General features: G+C 32.3%; 3 protein-coding genes across 7 annotated transcripts; 2 read left to right on the top strand and 1 right to left on the bottom strand.

The window, feature by feature from the left end:
- Positions 1–1,853: 1,853 nt before the first annotated feature.
- On the bottom strand, positions 1,854–24,144 carry LOC106768185 (hydroxyproline O-galactosyltransferase GALT3). Of its 5 annotated transcripts, none has more exons than XM_014653180.2 (10): positions 24,058–24,144; positions 20,238–20,403; positions 20,003–20,066; positions 18,260–19,080; positions 17,615–17,847; positions 17,253–17,531; positions 16,485–16,613; positions 14,561–14,660; positions 4,502–4,578; positions 1,854–2,111 (listed from the first exon to the last, which is right to left on the bottom strand). In XM_014653180.2, exons 4-10 carry the CDS (start codon positions 19,044–19,046, stop codon positions 2,079–2,081), a joined length of 1,638 nt encoding a protein of 545 aa, XP_014508666.1. In that variant the 5' UTR covers positions 19,047–19,080; positions 20,003–20,066; positions 20,238–20,403; positions 24,058–24,144; the 3' UTR covers positions 1,854–2,078. The 5 variants fall into 5 exon arrangements, with proteins under 5 accessions (XP_014508666.1, XP_014508665.1, XP_014508661.1 ...); XM_014653179.2 differs by lacking the exons at positions 1,854–2,111; positions 4,502–4,578 and adding exons at positions 13,234–13,702; positions 14,289–14,396 and having other exon boundaries at positions 14,484–14,660; positions 18,260–19,109; positions 24,058–24,139; XM_014653175.2 differs by lacking the exons at positions 1,854–2,111; positions 4,502–4,578 and adding exons at positions 13,234–13,702; positions 14,289–14,396 and having other exon boundaries at positions 14,484–14,660; positions 24,058–24,138.
- On the top strand, positions 6,593–11,205 carry LOC106768187 (4-diphosphocytidyl-2-C-methyl-D-erythritol kinase, chloroplastic/chromoplastic). Its single transcript, XM_014653182.2, has 11 exons — positions 6,593–6,986; positions 7,231–7,326; positions 7,410–7,478; positions 7,591–7,695; positions 7,788–7,844; positions 7,981–8,181; positions 8,696–8,788; positions 8,881–8,980; positions 9,284–9,383; positions 10,160–10,245; positions 10,759–11,205. The coding sequence occupies exons 1-11, from the start codon at positions 6,798–6,800 to the stop codon at positions 10,854–10,856; spliced, it is 1,194 nt and encodes a 397-aa protein (XP_014508668.1). The 5' UTR covers positions 6,593–6,797; the 3' UTR covers positions 10,857–11,205.
- LOC106768186 (30S ribosomal protein S1, chloroplastic) lies at positions 21,056–24,358 on the top strand. Its single transcript, XM_014653181.2, has 7 exons — positions 21,056–21,393; positions 21,510–21,785; positions 21,883–21,963; positions 22,461–22,742; positions 22,810–22,920; positions 23,684–23,770; positions 24,089–24,358. Exons 1-7 carry the CDS (start codon positions 21,094–21,096, stop codon positions 24,191–24,193), a joined length of 1,242 nt encoding a protein of 413 aa, XP_014508667.1. The 5' UTR covers positions 21,056–21,093; the 3' UTR covers positions 24,194–24,358.
- Positions 24,359–24,490: the final 132 nt, after the last annotated feature.

Genomic DNA, 24,490 nt, shown 5'->3' on the forward strand with positions numbered 1-24,490 from the left:
TCTAGACACTACCACGAAAGGGTATATGTGTGACGCGAGGACAAGTGCGTGGAGTCGTCACGCCTCTTCTGATGTACATCAAGTTCGTGAATATATAAAATGACGTAAATATCCCTGGATTTGCTTATGATTAACGTTTCTTGCATTAGTTTAGTTACCCACAGATTAGTTAATTAATCCAAATTTAAAACTTAAACATTGCGGGCAAGCACGTGGCAATCCATGAATTGTATGGTTGAAGGTTGAGGTTGCGTATAAGTAATTATAATAGTGAGGATTGTTGCTTTGACTTAATAAATTGTGAAAAAAAAAGTTGTGGCTGTGGCTATGGATACATACAAAATATTCCAATCATTTATTCTTAACACGGATGAACTTATCAACATAAATTTTGTAAAGTTATTATCATTATGAGTATAAGATAAAATTTGGTGACGTTCTTTAAATGAAAAGTAAGAGCCACTGAAATTGAGAAGTATCATATATACTTTATTCCATAATTCAATATCAACCTAACATTTCTTAAGTTTATACTGCTTTTCTTTCTCAAATTCATTGAAAGTATGGATGAAGGTTCATTCATAGGTTGTCTTTTTCCGTATAGAAGTAGTAAGGTTATTAATTAAGGGGTTGACTGAGAAGGAGAAGTAATTGCTCCCCGTTTTCCCACAGTGTTCAAATTCAATGCATGGTGAAGTCTTCATTTGACTGTTATTACCATTGGAAAAGAAGCTATGGGAAACACCAATGGCTTCAATTTCAATCATATTCTAATATTATATAGTTATCCATATAATATCTTTCCGTTAGTGGCACGCTTAGTCATGATCTGGTTGAGTTTGATTTTGCTCTCTCCACCCACTTACTAAACACCAACTCTTAAAGCCAAAACCAGTCTCACATCATGCCTCTCAACTTTTCTTCTTTATAATCATTTACACTTTCTTTAATCTTAGCTACTTTGTAAGTATGATATAGAGATAAGTCTTGTTTTTTGGGCAAAGTGTGTTCTTCTAAACTTACACTAATTAAGGCTTTAAGCCTTTGATGAATAATATTGTGTAGTGGTTATACATGCTACAGTAGTATTATACGTTAGAATCAAGTACAATTATGTACACTAACCAAATAAATAAAAGAATGAAAAAAACAGAACCCACAAGTGGTTGAAAGATAGATGCAACGAGAATAGAAAAACGAACAGATTATCTGTTGGAACAATTTTTCAAGAACTTAGGGAAACAAGATGAACAATAATGAAGACTTGATATATTCTTCTAGGCGTGAATATACACTTTCCTAAAAGTAATATTTCTTTCCTTATAAGAGTGAAGGAGGTCACGAAATCCGCTTTTGAGATACAAAGAACAAATACAACGATGATACTCACTCTTAGTATTATCATTAAACAAGAATATGATTCTCAAGAATTGATTTGTGTGTTAAGAGAATGACAGAATGCATTTCAGTAAAGCACATAATCCCTTTATATAGATATTGATCAGGCATCAATCCAAGAGATACCATATTCTGATTAGTTACATTTTTTCATGAATGATTGTAAGTTTTCATGAATAGCAACTCTTCATGAATAATTGTAACTCTTCATGAATGGTGATTCTTCATGAATGATTGTAACTTTTCATGAATGGTAACTCTTCATGAATAATTGTAACTTTTTATGAATGATAACTTTTCATGAATAATTGTAACTCTTCATAAATATGAAAATTGTCTCTAATACTCTTAAATTCCAACAATCCTCCACCATTTGAGAGTATTGTATAATTACTTAACACAAAAATCAATTTAATAATTGCAATCTTACACATAAATGAAAGTATACATAGACTTGAACTTTCACTTAGTAGAATACACATTTCAGGAATTTGTATTTTATTGGTGCCGCAACGATTGAACCAACATAATACATAATGAATTCTTGAAGATACTTTACATATAAGATAAATTACATATTCTTGTTATACTTGAAACAATAGGGCCATACGTCCATATCTATTCATAAGTGCAACAAAGTCACGCCCCCCTTGACTTCTTGAAGCGGCCAAACTTCGCACTTACATAGGTTGATTTCTTAGGTAAACATGTTCCTGTGACAAAACATAAATTCAAGAAATCAATTAAGAATTAGTCAACCTCCTAAGCATCACAGATCTAAAGCACTCTTGAAATAATTATATGTGCTTTCAATCATCAAATAAGAGATTTAATCTTACTGAACTTAAGACTCAATGTCATATTAAGCGTTAAGTTAAGATTCCCTTACTTGTGATTAATCGTGGGCTCCATTCCTATCCCAATTGTCATTCTGGAAATGGAATCTTTAGCCAATGCCTTAGTAAATCCATCAGCCAAATTAAACTTTGTTCGTACGAAATCTACTGTAATAACTCAATCTTTGATGAGTCCTTGGACATAACTATGTCTCACACCAATATGTCTTGATTTGCCAATGTATACTTGACTATAAGCCTTTGCCAATGTTGCAGCATTGTCACAATGTATTGCTATTGGTGATATTGGTTTTGGTAACAATGGAATTTCGAACATGAGATTCCTCAACCATTCGGCTTCCTTTCCTGCCGAGGCTAGAGCTATAAACTCTGAAGCCATAGTGGAATCTGTAATGCAAGTTTGTTTCTTGGATGACCAAGAAATTGCACCTCTGCTAAGGAGGAAAATCCAATCACTAGTTGAAGAGTGATTTTCTGCATTTGCAATCCAACTTGTATCAGAATATCCTTCCAAAACTGAGGGATAACCACTATATGTTAATCCATAATTAATAGTTTTCTTTAAATACTCAAGTACTCGACGTACTGCTTGCCAATGTGATAGACTAGGGTTACTAGTATATCTACTCAATTTGTTTACCACAAAAGCAATATTTGGCCTTGTATTTGTCATTGCATACATTAAACATCCTATTACCCTTGCATATTCCAATTGTGAAACTGCTTTACCACCATTAGGTAATATCTTTAAACTAGCGTCCATAGGGGTTGAAGCAAGAGAGCATTCATAATTGTTGAATTTCTTGAGTACTTTCTCAATGTAATGAGATTGAGACAAAATTAATTTCTCATTTTCTTTAATCTTTATACCCAGTATAACATCTGTTTCTCCCATATCCTTCATAGAGAAATAAGATGATAGAAATGTTTTGGTCAAATTAACTTGATCTAAATTTGTTCCAAAAATTAGCATATCATCAACATATAAGCAGATTATGACACCATTACCGTTGTCATCAAATTTACTATACACACACTTGTCTGAGTTATTTATCTTGAAACCATTTGATAACACAACATCATCAAACTTTTGGTGCCATTGTTTTGGCGCTTGTTTAAATCCATACAAGGATTTAATCAATTTACATATTTTGTGTTCTTGGCTTTTCATAACAAAACCTTTTGGTTGTGTCATATAAACTTCTTCTTCTAATTCTCCATTCAAGAAAGTTGTCTTGACATCCATTTGATGAATTACAAGTGTTTATGAATTGCTGCAAGAGCAATCAATAGCCTTATAGTGGAGATTCTAACCACTAGAGCATATGTATCGAAATAATCGATTCCTGGTTTTTGTCTAAAACCTTGTGCCACTAAACGTGCCTTGAACTTATCAATAGTTCCATCAGCCTTCATTTTCCTTTTGAAAATCCATTTACATCCTATTGGCTTACACTTAGGAGGTAAGTCAACTAAGATCCGTGTGTTATTTCCTAGGATAGATTCCATCTCATCATTAATTGCTTCTTTCCAGAAGGCTGCATCTTAAGACCTTATGGCCTCTTGATATGTCAATGGATCTTCTTCTATATTATAACAATATGAGAACTTTGTTAAGATACCATCTCTTGTACCTTCAACTAAATATACATGAAAATCTGAGCCAAAAGATTTCTCTTTTCTTGCCCTTTTGCTTCTTCTGAGTTGAGATGTAGAAGCATCACTCTGATTTAGAGTTTGATCATTTGATCCTTGATCAATTAAGTTTTGGTATAAACCTTCAACATTAGTTTTAGGAGTTAAATCCTTTGGACGAGGAATTGAAGAAAATCTCTTTTCATCAAATATTACATCTCTTGATTCTATAATTGAATGAAGCTATACATAGTCATTTTGTTCTATTACATAGAATCTATATGCTTTGCTATATTCAGTATATCAACAACCCCAAATTTTGAAATAATTCAAAAACAGAGATATCTACTCACAGCATACTGCCTGGTGTTATTTCTGCAATTTCTCCCAAAAGCATAGCACCATCCTTGGGCTTTGATAAGGGGCAAGTACATAATTTGATTCACATCCGGCATTGTAAAACCTCTCATCATTCATATAACGCACTTCTTTACCACCATTTGCGAACTGTTCAATCCATATGCCCATGGCAACATCTTCTAATTTAAAGAGCTAAGAAATATAAAAAAGGCTAATTTAATTAATTAATAGAGTCATTCAGGCATGAATACCTCCTCAGTGATGTACCACTTGCTGCCTTCATCCCTCTGAGGAGATGATTTAGAAGATATGAGACCGTATAAGAGTCCTTTGGAAAGCACTTCATCAATCCTTACAAAGGCATCATCATCTGTTTTCATGCTGTATTTAGAAGGGATGATTTTTGTCTGCAATTTTAAAAATAAGAGCACATTAAATACCTTGTAGAAAGAACCAAATACCTACACAACTTTTAAATGATATATTTGATAGATATTAACAATTGCTCAATTATTGAAATCATTTTAAGGTCTTGAAAATAGTTACAAGCAACTTCTTGATTTGATAAACAGATAGAGTTACAAAAACCCTTGCTTTGATAAAAAATGACAGTCACACAAATAAAGGTTTTTAGAAAGAATAACTCAGAATGTCATTATTGGATCTCCATAATAATTATAATATTAATAATAATAATTATAATTATAATATTATATTTTTTAATTTAATGTCACACCTTCAATATATAAAAATAATTAAATTTTAATTTTTATTAAATGTATATATATAATAATAATAATAATAATAATAATAATTATAATTATAATTATAATAATAATACTAACTTTAAATAACAATTTCAATTTTATTTTAATATAAATTTTACTATTTATATTTAATTTTATATTATATTTATATAAAATAATAACTATATAGTTATTCATTAAAATATTTGTTTTAATATGATATTCATCGTATTATATATAAATTTTTATTAATTTTCTCTTTAAGTTCTCTCTTCTTCTTCGATCGAAACAATATTACTATTTTATTTAGGTTTAAACCTTTTTTATTTTTAAGTTAAGTTTTGATATTAAATTTAATTTTCGTATTTAAAAATGTTAACTTTTAGTTCATATGATATCAAAAATATATCAAATCAGTCCTATTCATTAACAAATCATATGTTTTTTATTAAGTGATTTGTTGTTCATAACACCTTCTATTAACAAATCACTTAATGAAAAACTTATGATTTATTAATGAATAAAACTGATTTGATACATTTTTCATATCATATAGACTAAAAGTTAATATTTTAAAAACGGAAAGTAAATTGAACATCAGAAGTTAACTCAAAGATAAAAAAGGTTTAAACCTTTTTATTTATTTGCTGGAATCATCTTCTCAGTTCCGAACACAGTTAAACAGGAAAAAGTAGGGAAGGGAAGAAGGTGTACCTCGAAATGCGGAGCGGAAACAGGCTGCTGGGATAGGATTCTGAGGTGAGTTCACGTGATGTTTGCAGTCGATTTTAAATAAATGGATATCAACCCTGAACAGTATTGATATTTATTGAATTTCTACACACTTCTTAAATTTTCTTTTTTTTCAAATTACAATAATACAATATATATATATATATATATATATATATATATATATATATATATATATATATTAAAATAAGAATTGTACCACTACTGTCAGTGAAGACCTAAATGTGTTAATTATTTATTAATTGATACTTAAATTGGTAACAACAGACTACTAAAAGGTCATCTAATAACACAAATAAATAGGTAATATCTTAAATATATGTTTACTATTATACGTTTATTTTCTTCCAAAAGATATTTTTAAAACATGTAGTGTCAATCTTTACAACATTATATATATATAATTTTTTTTTTCTGAAAGAATTGAAAACCAAGGAAAGGAATCCAATCTAATAAAATATTTTGAGAGTTCATAAACAAGAAAAAGATATTAGAGAATAAAAAAGAATTTGTAGGAAAATAATTTCAGAATTTTTACTTAATGTTAAACTGTGACAAATTCAAATAGAAAAAGAAAAGTTGACTAATTTTTATTTTATTCGTCATAATAACATTTGAAAATTTCATCATGCATTAAAATCAATTAATTTTACAAATTATGGGTTGAGTTGAAGAAAATCACCAACTAATAATTTGTTAATGACTATTATTCCACTTGTAATTGTTATAGCTTTTATAATAAAAATATATAATTTTAAATTTTAATATTTATAAATATTAACTAAAATGACTTAGTGCTTCTTTAATCAGTCCCCATTAAAGCCTCCTGTGCCAGCCAGACTCTGAAAAAAACATGTAAAGAAGTGATTTGTTGGCTTTGACCGTTTGAATTAGAGTTTTAAAACAGTGTTCAAACCATTCTTAAGAATTTTTCCCACCGGCACAATTGAATTTGACCAGATTTTGTGGGAAGAATAAACGAACAAGAAGCACATTTCTCACGTACCCAATCTGCAGCTCAATCGAAGTTCCGATCTTTCAACCACCCATGGCTGCGTCTCACCTTCTTTGCAGTAGCTATGTCTTCCCCACTTCCCAAAACTCCTTCAGAAGTAGCCATTTTTCTCAATTCAGACCAAATGGGTCATCCACTTTTCATTCTAAGCTTCGGTTTCAGAGACCTAACTTGGTTAGAGCCATGGTTTCCGATTCCAATACTTCTAAGAGACAAGTAGAGGTTACATAGTTTTCTCCCCCACTTTCTTTTTTGTTATGCTTTTGACTGATTGAAGTTTCAGTAGTGTTGTTTGTGTAGAATTACGTTTCTTTAGGGATAAAGTTTGAATTTTTTTTTAGTGTGTTATGCTTTGAATCGAAGTTTCTGTGTGGTTGTTTGTGTAGAATAACATTTGTTTTAGGTTTGAATTTTGCTTTTCAACAGATGTTTTTTAAATTTTCTAATCTTTTGTTGGTGAGATTAGATTGTGTATGACCCTGAAGCAAGGTTTAACAAGTTGGCTGATGAAGTGGACAGGGAAGCTCCCCTTTCGAGGCTTACTTTGTTCTCTCCTTGCAAGGTAACCATCTTCCCCGTGCTTTTGCTTGGAGGCTACCCAAATTTGGTTGTTTTGTGTTGAAATTGCTACCCTTTCTTCTGCAGATAAATGTTTTCTTGAGAATAACAAACAAGAGGGAAGATGGGTATCATGACTTAGCATCCCTTTTTCATGTAATAGGTTATCACAATTTGGCAACTACTTCAGTGCTCTCTTATTTCATTTACCTTTTAATATGGTTTATGCATTCTTGAGCATGTCTTACTTTTTTTTGGAATCTTTCAGGTGATAAGTCTAGGTGACATAATTAAGTTCTCTTTGTCACCTTCAAAAACCAAGGATAGTCTATCAACCAATGTATCTGGGGTGCCTCTTGATGATAGAAATCTTGTACTACTGTTTCCCTTCTCATTCTTTTCTTCTCCTGGTCATTTATCTGTTTAGATTCTAGAGAATTTTATATTGAAATTCTCTTTTAACAGATTATTAAGGCGCTTAACCTTTATAGGAAGAAGACCGGTAGTGACAAGTTCTTTTGGGTACGAAGTAACAATGTTTATTCTCTTCCTATTTTACTATTTTTAATTGAAAGCTGCATGCTTCTTTCTTTTCATCTAATAAACTCAACTTACCCCAAGATTTCATGTGTATTATGTATATTCATGTTGTTTTCAGATTCATCTGGATAAACGCGTGCCTACTGGGGCAGGGCTTGGTGGTGGAAGTAGCAATGCTGCAACTGCACTATGGGCAGCAAATCAATTCAGTGGTTGCCTTGCTTCAGAGAAAGAACTCCAAGAATGGTCAAGTGAGATTGGATCAGATATTCCCTTCTTTTTCTCTCAGGGAGCAGCCTATTGCACTGGTCGAGGAGAGGTTAGTCAAAAAATTAGGTACCTTCCATCCGCAAGATGCTTACTTATTTATTGTTACATCTTGCTGTCCGGATTCACAATGTATGTCACCAATTGATATTGATAATATTTCACAATTCTGATTGGATCCTATAATTGTGAAGAGGTTTATGTCACTTTCTAGAATACAGCTTAAAGAGTCATGGTATAAAACTTTGATATTATTGTATATAAGATGGCCAAGTGAATCCAGCATTTACCATTGTTGGTTCAGATCGCCAAGATTGATCTTTATTACTGAAACCTTCAATAATTTAGTAGGGACACCAGGTCATTTTTGTCATGGATGGAAAGGAATTTGTCTGTTCCTAAAATATTTAATGTGAAGTGGTTTATGTAACTATTGTGTTCGACTGTGACTACAGAATTCCCATGCATTTATAACCTTTTAACCATTTGCAGGCAGCTAAACTTATATTCAAGATGATTTCCCTATCATTGTATTTTATTCAAGATTTTTTCTTTCACCTATGCAGGTTGTTCAGAATATTCCTCCACCAGTATCTCTGGACGTTCCAATGGTTCTCATAAAGCCCCCAGAAGCATGTTCGACTGCAGAAGTCTATAAGGTATTTGTGTTTTCGGAGTATTAATGAAATCATACCCCCTCCCCCCCCCTTCCAAATTTTAGTCCCGAATTTAACAACTTCCAATGGTACAGCGTCTACGTTTGGACCAGACTAGTAATGTTGATCCTTTAACATTGTTGGACAAGATCTCAAAAATTGGCATCTCACAAGATGTTTGTATTAATGATTTAGGTATGCTTTTAGCTATGTATTTTCTCACTTTTGCTTTGATTTGATTTTATTGAAAGCAAGTTGTACATAATTCTATGAGATCTACAATGATGGTAAATAGCAGAACTGATATTCTACTATTCTATTCTCATTATATAATTGTATGTACAATTTACTGAAATATCAACTGGGTCCCTTAATGTCTTGCACAACATCAATTCTTCCTATCATTGGCATAGTTATATTTGATTCTCATTGAAGTTCTGTTCTGGTGCTTTTGACTTTAATTTTCTTTTCATGTTTTACTTTTCTTTTCATCTCCAGAACCTCCCGCGTTTGAAGTTCTCCCATCTCTCAAAAGACTGAAGCAGCGCATTAGTGCAGCTGGTCGTGGAGAATATGGTGCTGTTTTTATGTCAGGAAGGTGAAAACACTGGAAAACCTATTATTTTTTAATATCTAGACTGGCATTTTTGTGTAAGTCATATAAACTTGCTAGAGCTGGCCCCTGGCACAAACATATTGTGTGTTTGTTTCCAAAGGTTTTTCCACACCCTTTATGTGTGATACTAATCCCTTCTGCCACAGAGCAATGCTGTTAGTCACTCTTAACAATTATTATGTTAGAGATCTTAGTGATAAATCCTAACCAACTCACCCACGCACTCACAGAACGTGCAACAGAATGACTGTATCAAAGTAAGGTATATTATTTACTGTATTGACATGTGTAATACACGTGTTTATTGAGAGCCTAACCTCCCTCCACCGAGTCAATTCCTGACCTATACAAGTATGTAATTCTCTAGATGCCCAACAATACAACGCTTATTCCCTTTTATACCCATATACCCCCGCCTTTTTCTAACTGATGAGGCAGTTAGGAATTCTACTCCCTACTCTCTCTTCTTCCTTCGCACATAAACCTTCCAGCCTCTGACATATTATCTCATGTTCCTCCATATTTATCCCTGTATATTCCATTCAGAAATATGAGAGAATAAGGTTTTTCATCCTCTATTTTCTACAATTCTTTTATAATCAATTCTATCAAAGGTTATACATAAAAGTATACTGAGGTATTAATTCCTCTGAAGTGGTCAATATATGTCTTGATCTTCTTTCTTTCAGTTGTAATATGGAGTCATGATTTGAAAAGATGCAATAATTTTATATGCTGTCTGAATAAATCTCATGCAGTGGAAGCACCATTGTTGGAATTGGCTCTCCTGATCCTCCACAATTTGTTTATGATGATGATGAATACAAAGATGTGTTCTTATCAGGTAAGCTTTGATAAATTAACATTGAAAGTAGAAACTTACATCCATCTTTGATATATGGAAGCTCTAGTTCCATGTGCAGACATCCATTATCCAGAAGCTGAAATGAGTAATTCTATACTTATGATTTGGAAAGTGGGAAATGAATTTACCTGTTCACATTGGCTAATTTTACTTATATAGCATATAAGAATGTGCAGAGGTTCAACATGCATTTCTTCTGCAAATGAGTTTTCAGAAACATAAATCCCTTACAAATATTATTTTAATTTGAAAAATTAACTAAGGTAAATTCAAATGCCCCTGTTGGATGAAGTCCTTAAAAGTTCTTCTCTAACTGCATTAAATGAAAGGGTTAATTTTATTTCAGTACTCAATGAAGTATTAATTTAATTTCTAATTTAAACTATATCATTGTTAATGTATAACAAGTACATATATTTATTAGGATGATGTTTTAGAATGAGCTTATGATGGATTTTGATTTTGATTTGAATTTCTCACCGTCATTTGCAGATGCCTATTTTCTCACTAGGGAGGCAAACCAGTGGTATCAAGAACCTGCTTCAAATCCTTCTTCTGCCTCTGCTTCTGTTGTTTCAGAGTCTTTTTAAGCATATGGTCTTTCAAGATAAGAAGACAGTAATGCAGAATTGCATTATCTTGTCTTTTTCTCCTGCATCATTCAATGACGTAAAAATTAAGTTTTGCAATTAAACTGCTGGGAAACAATAAAGTTAGAGAGAAAATCGATTGAATAAATATTAAGGAGGGCATCTAAGAAGTAACAATGTCCAAATAATTCGTCGTGGTTATTAGCAATTATTCAGAGACCCTAAAAATAATGTTGCAAGTTAAAGATGATCTTAGTTCTGTTTCAAATTTGGATGGTCTTTTTATTTTTGAACCACTTAATGTAATTAACATTGGAATGTTTATATGGTGAAAAATTGATTTTTGATATTTTACCTGCACAAAATACTTAGACAATTTTCTCCTTGTCATCCCTTCTTCAAGATGGTATTTATTAGCTTGGTGGGAAGTATACTTACTATATAAATGTAGAAATATTTATCAGAAGGTTATATAAATGGTTCATGAACTATTGTATGTGTCTAGGATTTAACTGTTTATATACATAATTTAACGAGGGCTTTCTCTTCTTTCAACCAATCTAGAATATATATATATATATATATATATATATATATATATATATATATATATATATATATTTTATTTATTTCAAATTGTACTATAGATTATACAATGTAGAATACATAAACAAATTTTTGGATCGAACAGCCCTGAAGGCAATTTTGAATTTTAAATTGTACTTTCAAAAGTTGTGGAATTTATAATTCATTTTTTATTATTGCAATTCAAAATATTCATAACCTGATGGGTACCTCATGGGTAATTGGACCTTTTCTAAACTTATGGGGTGTAGGAAGAAACTATGGCAATGTGGGCTGACCTGCACAATACTCGTGACCTGAGGCAACTTCTTTCAGCACATCTATATATTTCTTCTTGCATTCTTGTATAAAACAAAATTCCTGTTTCATCATTTTGGATTATACAATCTGAAAAAATAAAAAATTTTCAAATTATGCAAATTAAGACAAAATTCACTTTTAAATTATAGAACTCAGAATATTCTGGATTTCATAACTTAAAAGTTATTTTTTATTTCAAAGAAAAACAGTTCAGATTGTTTAGTTCTAAGTACAGTCCAAAAGTTACTTTTCTCTTTATTTTCTCCCACTTTCGGAAGTTATTTTTAGTTTTTGATTTCTGAAAGTCATTTTTGACTTCAGAATCACAAAATCCAAAAGGAAGCAAAATGAAAAGATTCTAGATAATTACATGTTTAGGGATGGTTTATATAAATTTTAGACTTAAGTGCTTAATTGGTTTCCAAATTTAGGGATTAGTGTCAAGTTGATTCCCTTTTAAAAAAGGCTCAATATTGTTCCATTTGATACGATTGCACAAATCAAGTTCATTTAATTAACTTGATGATGACGTGACACAAAAATTTGTATTTTTTTTTCTCTCATTTCTTTTCTCTGCTCTTTTATTTCTGAGCAGAAAAAGTCTATTCCGTTAATCATGATCCAACTTCTTTTGATTATAAACCAAAAATCTTAAAAGCACAATTCATATTTGTCTCAGAATTCATATTTGTTTCAGAATTTGAATACGTGAAACACAATTATTGATGCCACAAGAGAACGAGGTTTATTATAAATATATATTTACACTTATTTTAATGTTCTCATTTTCTCCCCCTTCAATTTCTCTTTAGGTAATGATCAAGTCAAATCCTAAATAATAATAATAATAATAATAATAATAATAATAATTATTATTATTATTATTATTATAATGATAATAATAATATATTAACAATAATAATAATAATAATAATAATAATATAATAATAATAATAATAATAATAATAATAATAATAATAATAATAATAATAATAATAATAATAATAATNAATAATAATAATAATAATAATAATAATATAATAATAATAATAATAATAATAATAATAATAATAATAATAATAATAATAATAATAATAATAATAATATAATAAGGGTTTGACTGAGAAGGAGAAGTAATTGCTCCCCGTTTTCCCGCAGTGTTCAAATTCAATACATGGTGAAGTCTTCATTTGACTGTTATTACTATTGGAAAAGAAGCTATGGGAAGCACCAATGGCTTCCATTTCAATCAGACTCTAATTTTATATAGTTATCCATACAATATCTTTCCGTTAGTGGCACGCTTAGTCATGATCTGGTTGAGTTTGATTTTGCTCTCTCCACCCACTTACTAAACAACAACTGTTAAAGCCAAAACCACTTTCTTTAATCTTAGGTACTTTCTAAGCATGATATAGAGATAAGCCTTGTTTTTTGGGCAAAGTGTGTTCTTGTAAACTTACACTAATTAAGGCTTTAATCCTTTGATGCATAATATTGTGTAGTGGTTATACATGCTACAGTAGTATTATACCTTAGAATCAAGTACAATTATGTACACTAACCAAATAATTACATGTATTTCCAAGCAAAACAATTGTTTCTGCTGAAATGATTGTAATGAATGAATAAATCAATGAACAATAGGATACAACATACACATAAGATGATCAGTGGTAAGTTACATATAACCTAGACATTTAAAAAAGCTCAAACTTCAGAATCAACTATTACAACAAAAAAAACAGAGATATCTACTCACAGCATACTGGCTGGCGTTCTTTCTGCAATTTCTCCCAAAGGCATAGTATCATCCTTGGGCTTTGATAATGGGCAAGTACATAATTTGATTCACATCCGGCATTGTAAAACCTCTCATCATTCATATAACGCACTTCTTTACCACCATTTGCGAACTGTTCAATCCATATGCCCATGGCAACATCTTCTAATTTGAAGAGCTAAAAAATATCAAAAAAGGCAATCAAATGAATGTGATCTTCCATTAGAAGAGATTGAAAATAAATAATAAAATTTTTTGTTCAATAAAGAAATAAAAAGTGTAGTTTAAGATAATACTGGTTTACTTATGCCTATTTAATGGGATGGAAGTGAAGATTAAGACTTTCTTCATTTTTTATTATGATATCTTTTAATTGGTATATCCTCTGTGTATTTTCTTTTAGTTTCTCATTCTACTGTTACACATTTTTTAAACTGTTTCATAATTTCTTTTATAGTTTTCCTTTCTTCTCCTAACATCTTCATTTCGCTTTGTTTATTTTATATTGGTTTAACATTTTGTTTTCCTCATTCTCTTATCATGGTTAAGAGAAAAAGAAAATGGTCCAGCAGTCTGAGATGACTTACAATAAACTTTTCTTTTTTAAAATCAACTTCATTTGTTTTTAACATTAACATTATCAAATAAAAAATAATTATTAAGAAAAAAACATTAAGAAGCATATCCTTGAAATATCCAAAAGACTCTAAAAGAAACACATCTTCAATAGCCCCATCTTGTAATGGAAAAGAAGAAACTTTTACCTGGAGTTTTCTTTCTTGATGGCCATTGACAACAAATTTTGCTATGTCTCGAGAGATAACATAGCCAGGACCATGTGCCCATAGTGGGTATGTATCATGTGGCCATTCCTAAAATTACAATAATTAATAATATGAATAAATTTGGGAGGGGAAAATGCTAATTTAATTAATTAATAGTCATTCAGGCATGAATACCTCCTCACTGATGTACCACTTGCTGCCTTCATCCCTCTGAGGAGATGATTTAGAAGATATGAGACCGTATAAGAGTCCTTTAGATGGCTTTTCTTTAAGGCTGGAAAGCACTTCATCAATCCTTACAAAGGCATCATCATCTGTTTTCATGATGTATTTAGAAGGGATGATTTTTGTCTGCAATTTTAAAAATAAGAGCACATTAAATACCTTGTAGAAAGTAAAGGCCTAGAGAGAGAGAACGATACCCACACAACTTTTAAATGATATATTTGATAGATATTAACAATTGCTCAATTATTGAACTCATTTTAAGGTCTTGAAAATAGTTACAAGCAACTTCTTGATTTGATAAACAGATAGAGTTACAAAAACCCTTGCCTAGATAAAAAATGACAGTCACAGAAATAAAGGTTTTTAGAAAGAAGAACTCAGAATGTCATTATTGGATCTCCATAATACAAAGTGTCTTACATTATCTCTAAGGAGTAGTAATTAGTGTTCTTTTTCTTTTAATTTTGTATCACGTCTTTCACAACAATTTCAATATAAGTTTACTATTTTGATTATTCCTATTTCGTTTTTATACCTAAAGCCTGTAATTTTAAAATGGTAGATAACAGTAAAACCGCAGTACTACCCTGCATTATGCATTGATGGAGGGAAAGTTGAAATGTGAATGTCATGTCATCCTTAAGCACTATAAATCACGCTAGAGGTAATTTATAACGAGTACTCCTTTTCCTTCCTCTATAGTCTATGCCTAAACCTTGTAATTTCAGAAAAAACAAAGAAAGGTACATAATTTTTTTTTAGGCAAATCAGTATCCATAAAGTTCCGTGTATAGATTAGGTCCCAAAGTACATGTTCCCCAAAGGACATTTACGTAAGGCACAGATGTGCAACTCATGCAAAACTACAGGCATATCATGGCATTATATGAGATGCAACTAATTTAACATGACAGAAATAAGAAGTTGACCATTGGGCCAACTATAGCCAAATAGAGTAATAATGAAACTGTGAGCCTAATAAGGCTATGTATTTATATTAGTAAGGTATGAGTTAGAACCATAATTACAGCAATAATTAACACTTGAAGAGCTCTTAAGTTAGAGTGTTAACTAAAGTGCGTGTATGACTTATAGTGTATATACACATGTCTAAGATATTTTCATACAGTAATATAATAGAAGTGATACCAATTTTTTTTCTCCTAATTAATACCATTCTTTATGCTACAGAAATCAAGTACAACAAGGAATAAAACAATTAGATCATCAAAAATCACAACTCATGCAGGTCAAACTTTTCAATCATATTATGACTCGAAAATTAATTCTATGTTTTGCTTCTTCTTCTTTTTTTATTTGTATATTGTAAAATAGTTGTCAGTTCAAAGAACTATTAAAACTTCGGCTAACTGCACTTTGGTCATTTAAGTATTGCAATTGTACAATTTCGGCTTTCCTAGTTTCAATTGCATAAATTGGACCCCTCCTTTATCGCAATTGTGTAATTTTGGTCCCTCTTTCAATCTTTAGTTAAATTTATAACATAATTTGTTGATGTGATACTCGATGAAATATGACAGCTAACATGTTGCCCAACACATCTAGGTGTGTCTTAATTACACTTTTGATCCCTTACAAAAAAGTGTAATTTAAACCACCATATGTATCAAGTAACATTTTAGCAACTGCCATTATCCAATGCTATGTCGGCAAACTCTGTTTAGTATTTAACAAAAAAATTGAAAGAGACCAAATAGTATAATTACAGGATTTGAAGAATCAAAAGTGCAGTTAAGTGTATAACTTCATACCTCACAAAAAAATGTGTATATATAGTTCCACACCACTCTATCTTGATAATTTACAAAAAGGCATTAATTGAAATTTTCTTAAAGTCAATGTGTACGCAGTTGACTCAATAATTTGAATCGAGATAAACAATAGCAATCCCAATATATTTTGTGCATAACATCTTAGTAAACTTACCCCCATAATGCAAATTGCAATTGTCTTCAAAGAAATCAAACTATAGTAATCTACAAAAGGCATTAATTGAATATCTCCGTATGCTTGAGCTTCAGTCCATAACTCAAAATTAACCCTATTGTTCTTGTGCTGCAATAAAATCAAATAAAATGTTATCCAAAAATTATTTGAAAAAAGAACAACATTTCCCAAAATAATTGCCATAATTTAGAATGCTTGGTGGACTCAAGATACAGAATTTAGTGGGTTAGAATGCTAGAGATCAGCAGTTTTGGTTTCAACTTTCAACCACCATTCTCTTGCGCTAAAAACTAAAATAAATTAAATTATTCATTTTAATAATGAATACAACTTCAGCAATTCAGGTAATATCCCAACCACTTCATACTGTCATTCTACTTCTACATAATGCAACTTCTTGAGTATATTCCTTAACGAATATGACACTAGCACTCCCATGCTCAGTTGTACTAAACTATTTTTCAAATCGATATAAGGAATCATAAAACAAAAACCAAGCGCTTGATTTACAAACCATTGACTGATCACACCTATAAAAATGGTCAGTAAATTCAGAAATTACACTTCATCAATTTCTTTATAAACCAGCCAATTTCATCCATATTTCTTTCAAACAAAGATAAGTGCATAAATAACCAGGAAAGGATAGCTTTAACAAAATTCTGAGGCAGAATTAGTGCATAAACTAGAAGAAGATTTATACTAATGCATAGTTTCCTTTCAACAAGTTTAAAATGCATAGCTTACAAGCCCAATGAAAAATCGGACAGCAACTTCTCCAGAACGTACAGCCTCATATTGCATCCAAGACCTCCTCAGGGCCATGCGACGCTCAAAGTTGTTTCCAGTAGAGAACACTCCAATTAACAAAATAAGCCTTTTTCTGGGGATAGAAGGAGCCTTCAGATTCTCAACATCAGCAACTATATAATTATCTTCAGTAACAGGCAAACCTTTAGCCAGGATTGATAAGAGACTTAAACTGCCTGATACTTTAATACTGCTGACTAACCATGGTTCAAGTTTCTGCATAAAACCTGTACAAGGTTAAAATGACTAGTTTATTAAAAGCTTTTGGTTTTAGCAGTATTTCTCTTCCCATACCATACCTCCCTATATGCAAAAGATGTTTCATGCCTTCCATTCACAGTCATATGAAATCCCTCTGAACCAACCCACAATGTGGAAGTGAAAGGATTACCCTCAGCAAAGGGGAAAATAGCATTTCTATGTGCACTTTCTGAGGAAATATTAGAAGGTATACTAGCAGCTTGACCAAAATTTCCATTCCCTTTGCTGTTACTTCTGACTGCTTGCACATTGCAGGGAACAAGTCCATCAACTACAACATCCAGTTAGATAATTTAGAAGTTACGGCAAGCCTCCCTCTTAAACAACTGCACTCAAGAATAATAAAGGGTCCAAAATAACACATAACAGAAGAGCTTTTTGTTATTAATTATTACATGATTAATCTTACAAACTTAGCTTCTTAACCATGAGATGAGGTGTTGCCACTGCAGCTATAACCTATTGAAGAGGGAAAATGATATTCAAACAAGACATCATCCTAGTTACGATATATATTTACAATTTTACATCCTCTATAAGAAAAGGAAAATATTTCCAGTTAAAAAGTTTTTTATCCATTGTAGTGTGCAGAATAGACTAATTTAACAACTAAAGATCTATAATTGCTCATCACTTTTAACAATAAAAAATTCGTGATTAGAAATGAAAAATTATTTATATACCTTCTTCGATGTTGGCAGAGCCATGTGCAGGACACCTTTCTTCTTTTCCCCACCCTAGATCACTAGTCCATGTATTTTGAACAATATATGGTTCTTCTGTCATGTTTTCTCCAGGAAGACTCACATTATAATGCAAGATAACTGGAGGTTTTGGCTCCCCTTCTAGCTCTTGCCCAACAAGGTCAAACTGGAAGCTTCTGTTTTGTCCATTGGGGATTCCAATCAGTGTAATAGAAGAATCTACCACCAGACCACAAGGGAGATCAAGAGTGATTCCATTATCTAGTTCAGCCTTACCAGGTGAAGTCACAGAGAATGGACAGTTTTTATTTTCTGGGCCATCCATCTTATTGAGCTTGGAAGCTTTGTCCTTTTCAATGGTGGACAGCAACTCTTTCCATGCTACAGAAGCCTCTTTAATTCCTTGAGCTGTTTCATCCAAAGCATCTGACCTTGACAGCACGGTACGTAAGGAATCCCAAACAAGCACAGAATCCATCTCTCCTTTGGATAAATTTTTCATGCCATACAGATCATCAAGCCCGGCAACATGTACCAAATATGGCCTTTTTGTTGGTTTTGGTACCCTTTTTGGTTCCATCTTGGAAGAGTTTACTGGAAGATTACTGCTTCGTTTGATAGAATCATCTGGTGCATGGTTATTAAAGAAATTGTATGCTGATTGTTTTGTTGACTGCTTTTGTGGCTGCATTCCTTTCAGGTTGTAGAGGAAAAATAGCATCATACCCAAAGCTATTATCAACAGGCCTCCATACCATTTCCTCATTTTCGGTAAACCTTGAACTAAGTATAGCTTTTTTCTGCATGCAGATAAATTATACAACTTTCACTACAAAAAAATGAAGAAAGGAGTAGAGTTGCACCACCTATTCGATAAAAAAAAAAAAAAGAATAAAAAGCAAATTGACAGAATACAATTGACGTGATCTAATCTGAAATTCAATTATAGGAATGAACTCTAATCAGCCCTCCTTTTATGCTTTTTTGCAACTGACGATGAAGGAGCACATCAAGGTTTTTCACATCCACAAAGGGAAATCCCATACCATAATACGGAATGGTATATATGAGCTGACGGCCATCAGAATAATCTATTGAAATACTGAAAATGCATTACGAGCACTTGATTTGCAATTTTGGTGTTCAATTTACCATAATAGAGAGAAAATGAAGGAAGTGGATAAAGTTGAGGATATTGAATATTAACTGACATGCTTTAACAATCAACTTTCACTGTTTTTTCTAAAAAATAATCTTTAATGAGTATTGCATAGAACTAGCCCCTGAAATCATAAGCTCTATTCAATTTAGTCCTCTATGTTATAATAAGAAAGCCCCTAACTATCAGAATTGACAATTAAGCCCGGAAATTGGTTTCACCGGTCGGTCACTGGTCCTTAAGATTACATAATCAATTACTTTAGTTCCTTCAAGTGTTAACATTGACAAACTGATAGCTAAATTTAACACTCATCAACCGACAAGGTCCCTACATTAGGAATCAAATGCTCGATGTGTACCAAAGTCAAAGACCAAAATGACTGTAGTAGCCAAGCATAGAGACCAAGTAGACAGATCCTTAACATCATGGACTAAATGACTCAGTTGCTAACTTCAAGGACTAAAATTTCTTTTTCGAGATTTCAGCATCTAAATGGCCAGTGTTAATAAGGTAAAAAATACTCATGCTTTTCCAGAATCTTAAACAGTAGAGCTACTTACTTGACTGTGCTAACAAATGTTTAATGCATGTAATGGTGACAGCTTCAAGTTCTGAGTAGTAGAACTGAAACAACAGTCCAGAATATCATAAATGTACGGTCAACTTTTAATTCAAATCATATGGGGCATAAGTAATTTTGTTGTAAAGCCTCCACCTTTATATTTTTTTTCCTCAACAAAAGTGTAGAAAACCACAAGATCCAGAAAACTAAAGAGAGAGAAAAGAGGGACTGACCATTGAAGTGGTGGTTTGAAGTTAGAAAGAGAGACGGTGGGAAGATGGGTGACACTCAAATTCCTCCATTGCAGCACCACCATTTCCATTTCTTCACTGCTACTCTAAAGCCACTGAACGACGTCGTCTCGCGTTTTGGGATGCCACGATGTTCATGGACACTAACCTAAATGTGATTTGTTGGACACATCCAATAACGAAGTGACACCTCATTAAAATCTCAATAAAAATAATGCTAAATTAAAACGAAAAGGAGTTGTTTCCTTTCATGTTTGTTGCATCTTCCAAAATTTTATCATGTTAAAGTATTTTCTACTATGGAGTGAAAAGAAAGATAAAGAAAAATAAAGTGTAAAAAATCATATAGTTTGGTTTACAAAAATGTTGTAAAAATTAAGTAAGATGTTTAAAAATACTTTCTTGTTCCTTTATTTGTTTCAAAATCTTCAATTAAATTGTATATTTTAATTGTACATTTTAATTTTAATTGATCTTAATTATGTCTTAATTCAATTTAATATACATTTTTTTAAATTAAACAATTTTAACTCTCTCTGAATTAATCTTAAATATAATTTTTATATGAATATTATATAACATATTGTTTTATATCTTGTCTGAATATTTATTGTCTAGATAATTTGCACAGATAGATTATTTAAGTTTTCTTAATATATTATGTAAATATTTTTGTTGTGGTTACCTCTATTATCTTATATTAATATTATGATAATGTTGATTAATGATAAAGAAGAATGGAATAATAATTAAACATTATCCTGTTTGTGAAGAAAGTATGAGGAAAAAGTAAGAGTGATAAGAATGAGACATTATCCATAGCAATGGCACCACACAAATGGCTTCTCTTGTTCTTCAATTCACTGCTCTCAAGTGCTCTCCACTCTCTTCTTCTTTTCTCTCCCAACCTTCCCTTTTCACCCAACATCGCCATAACCAAAGGCGCGCTTCAACTTCCATTGTCAACTCTGTAGCATTGGCCAATGCACAGAACAAAGAGAGAATCAAGCTCAAGAAGCTCTTCGAAGAAGCCTATGAGAGATGCCGTACTGCTCCCATGGAAGGGGTCTCCTTCACCCTCGAAGATTTCACTGCTGCTCTCGACAAGTATGATTTTGATTCTGAAGTTGGCTCCAAGGTCACTCTCGCATTTCTTCTTATTCTTATTCTTTTCTATTCAATTCTTAATTGGGTCGTCGGCAAACTAAGAAAGATCATCTTTTTAATGGACATTGGGTTGCGGGTTTGGGTCAGGTTAAAGGTACTGTGTTCTACACGGATAACAATGGAGCAGTTGTTGACATCACTGCAAAGTCATCGGCGTATTTGCCGCTGCAAGAAGCGAGCATCCGCAAGGTTAAGCACGTGGAAGAGGCGGGCATAGTTGCTGGGTTGAGAGAGGAGTTTTTGATCATTGGTGAGAATCAAGCGGATGATAGCTTGATCTTGAGTTTAAGGTCGATTCAGTATGATCTTGCATGGGAACGTTGCAGGCAGCTTCAGGCAGAAGATGCTTCTGTGAAGGGTAAGGTGGGTTTGTCGTACTACCGAACTGTGTTGGCTTCGGTTACTCCTATCCTATTACTCAAGCAATAAGGTTATTTTGATAAGATTATTGTATTGACAGATTGTGGGGGTGAACAAAGGTGGAGTGGTGGCTGAGGTTGAAGGGCTTAGAGGGTTTGTTCCATTGTCACAATTGTCAACGGTTAGCTCTTGACTTGAGCTATATTCACATTTATGGACTCACTAATTTTGATTCTCTGTTGGGTTTTTCATGCTGTGCTGTGTCTTTAAAAAACACTGATAGGCATGATGTTTTATAATATATCAAAAAGATTTTTAAAGCACCAACAAAAACCCAGCAAAGAATTTAGACTCAATCTAAACTTGCTCTGTATGCCACGTAACAAGTCAAAAAATATCTTATCAATGAATTAGTGCACAACATTTAATAACATTCCATGTAGGCAGTAAAAACATAGCTTCCTATATTCTCATTGAAGTTGAAATTGAGTCGTTCATTTTTCTTCAAAACTTGTTTGCTTCTACAAGTTATAAATTATATCATTTTGCAGACTAGAAAATGAAGCTTCTCATTTTCATTTCTGTCTTTCATTTAGCTTCCAAGACCCTGGGTTATTATTTTTGTATACCTTTATCAAGCAGCTGAGATTCTTCTCATTTTGCTTATTATCTTCTCAGAACTCAAATATAGAAGAGCTTCTTGAAAAGGAGCTTCCTCTTAAGTTTGTGGAGGTGGATGAGGAACAATCTAGACTTGTCCTCAGTAATCGCAAGGCCATAGCTGGCAACCAGGCACAGCTAGGAATTGGTTCAGTGGTTACTGGCTCTGTTCAAAGCCTGAAGCCATATGGTGCCTTCATTGACATTGGTGGAATTAATGGTCTCCTTCACGTTAGTCAGATCAGTCATGACCGTGTAACTGATATCTCAACTGTTCTTCAACCTGGCGACATATTAAAGGTAAAACTATAGCGAGTAGTCTAGATTTTTGTCTGGATTGGACATAATAGTTTTACAATTTGTTTAGGTGATGATCTTAAGTCATGACCGTGAGAGAGGTCGAGTAAGTCTTTCAACTAAGAAGTTAGAGCCCACGCCTGGAGACATGATCCGCAATCCAAAGGTTGTCTTTGAGAAGGTATGTTATGAACAAGCTTCTTGAATCTTTTACTCATTACATAAGTAAATCATAACTTGTACTTTCAAATACTTAAATTAAGAACTCCATTCATTTCCACTTTTAGCTATCTAATGCCACAGTTTGGCCTCTTATAGGAAGCTTAAAAATGAGGTTTCTTTGTTTATTTTAGCTGTTGGAGATCATTTAACCCTTACTCTATTAGTGATTTTGAGATTGAGTTAAGCCTAAATGCAAATTCTAAAGTAGTATCCAAATTTATCTTAGTAATCTTTTAGACCTATTTGACCATCTGTTATCTGTTGAAATTGAGAGAAACTCTAATGTGAAAATATTCTGTAAAATGAACCCGTAGACTCAGCAGCTTATAGCTGTTTTGTCAGAGCAAGAGCGGAAAAAGATATAACTACCTCTAACTGAGGTTACACATACAGATACAGAAATACATGAGCATAGGCTTGTCTTAGCTAAAGGAGTAAAACTGTACTATACACTATTCGGCCATCATTGGATCATTAGAAGATGCTCATTCAGTCATGCAATTTTTACACTTAAAATTACGTTCACCCATTCAACTCTACCTTAGGGGTTGTTGGAAATTTTTACCCGATTTTTAGAACCAAGTTAAGTGCATACATTAATTTCTAAAACTTTTCCTTCGATTTCTGTTACATGTTTTAAGTCTATTTCAACCCATTTTCATTCGCTTTGCCATTTTTGAAGGGGAAGTCACTAACGTAATTCTGAACTTCTTGTTATATAGGCTGAGGAGATGGCTCAAACATTCAGACAGAGAATAGCCCAAGCAGAAGCTATGGCTCGTGCTGACATGCTTAGGTTCCAGCCTGAGGTATCTATGGATTTATTATTTCTTCAAAATTCTTAATCTGGTAAAAAGGGAGAAACTGAAAATGATTGAAGTGGGACTAATATTGAAAAACATAGCAAAGTCAGGTTCTTGCCGCAGCTGAAGATTGTTGGGTTTCTGAAATGACATGAATAAAATTATTTAAAAATGGATCTTACTAGACAAGGAAAGGAATGTCATAGTGCATGAGCATAAAAATGGGATTTGGTATCTTCCTATAACATCCATACATAGATGGAAGAGATATAATAGAGGAGCATTTCATGAACCTGTCACTCAATATTCCATTTTGATTCGCAGAGTGGATTGACTCTCAGCGGTGATGGGATCCTGGGACAATTTACTTCAGACTTGCCTGAAGAGGGACTAGATCTGACTGAGGTGCCACCAGCTGAAGAATCATGATTGAGAATTTCGAGGTTTTTTTTGGCTTACATTTTATAATGTTGCTTGTAACAATCCAATATTGCTGGCGAACGATGGATGTATTGATGCAAATGTATTATTGAGTCAAATAAATACAACTATTAATACTATCATTACACTATGAAGTGATTCTTCACTAGAATATATTCATCGTTAAAGCAACTTAGAGTGTATAGTCATTGTTATCCATTTACATAAATAGTAAACCACACTAACGCTTACGTCGTCATATATAATATGTTATTATAATTCCAGTTCTCATTTGTTTTCTTCCTA

This window comes from Vigna radiata, chromosome 7 (assembly GCF_000741045.1).
Source record: "Vigna radiata var. radiata cultivar VC1973A chromosome 7, Vradiata_ver6, whole genome shotgun sequence".
NCBI lineage: Eukaryota > Viridiplantae > Streptophyta > Magnoliopsida > Fabales > Fabaceae > Vigna > Vigna radiata.

Excerpts from the sequence above, each read along its gene's own strand:
- LOC106768187 (XM_014653182.2), top strand. The coding sequence starts at position 6,798 with ATGGCTGCGTCTCACCTTCTTTGCAGTAGCTATGTCTTCCCCACTTCC. Across the intron at positions 8,182-8,695 it reads ATTGCACTGGTCGAGGAGAG|GTTGTTCAGAATATTCCTCC; the intron begins GTTAGTCAAAAA and ends TCACCTATGCAG. Across the intron at positions 9,384-10,159 it reads GCTGTTTTTATGTCAGGAAG|TGGAAGCACCATTGTTGGAA; the intron begins GTGAAAACACTG and ends AATCTCATGCAG.
- LOC106768185 (XM_022784025.1), bottom strand. The coding sequence starts at position 19,046 with ATGAGGAAATGGTATGGAGGCCTGTTGATAATAGCTTTGGGTATGATG. Across the intron at positions 17,532-17,614 it reads CATCTTTTGCATATAGGGAG|AAACTTGAACCATGGTTAGT; the intron begins GTATGGTATGGG and ends GGTTTTATGCAG. Across the intron at positions 13,703-14,288 it reads ATCAAGAAAGAAAACTCCAG|CTCTTCAAATTAGAAGATGT; the intron begins GTAAAAGTTTCT and ends GATATTTTTTAG.
- LOC106768186 (XM_014653181.2), top strand. The coding sequence starts at position 21,094 with ATGGCTTCTCTTGTTCTTCAATTCACTGCTCTCAAGTGCTCTCCACTC. Across the intron at positions 22,743-22,809 it reads AACCTGGCGACATATTAAAG|GTGATGATCTTAAGTCATGA; the intron begins GTAAAACTATAG and ends CAATTTGTTTAG. Across the intron at positions 23,771-24,088 it reads TGCTTAGGTTCCAGCCTGAG|AGTGGATTGACTCTCAGCGG; the intron begins GTATCTATGGAT and ends TTTGATTCGCAG.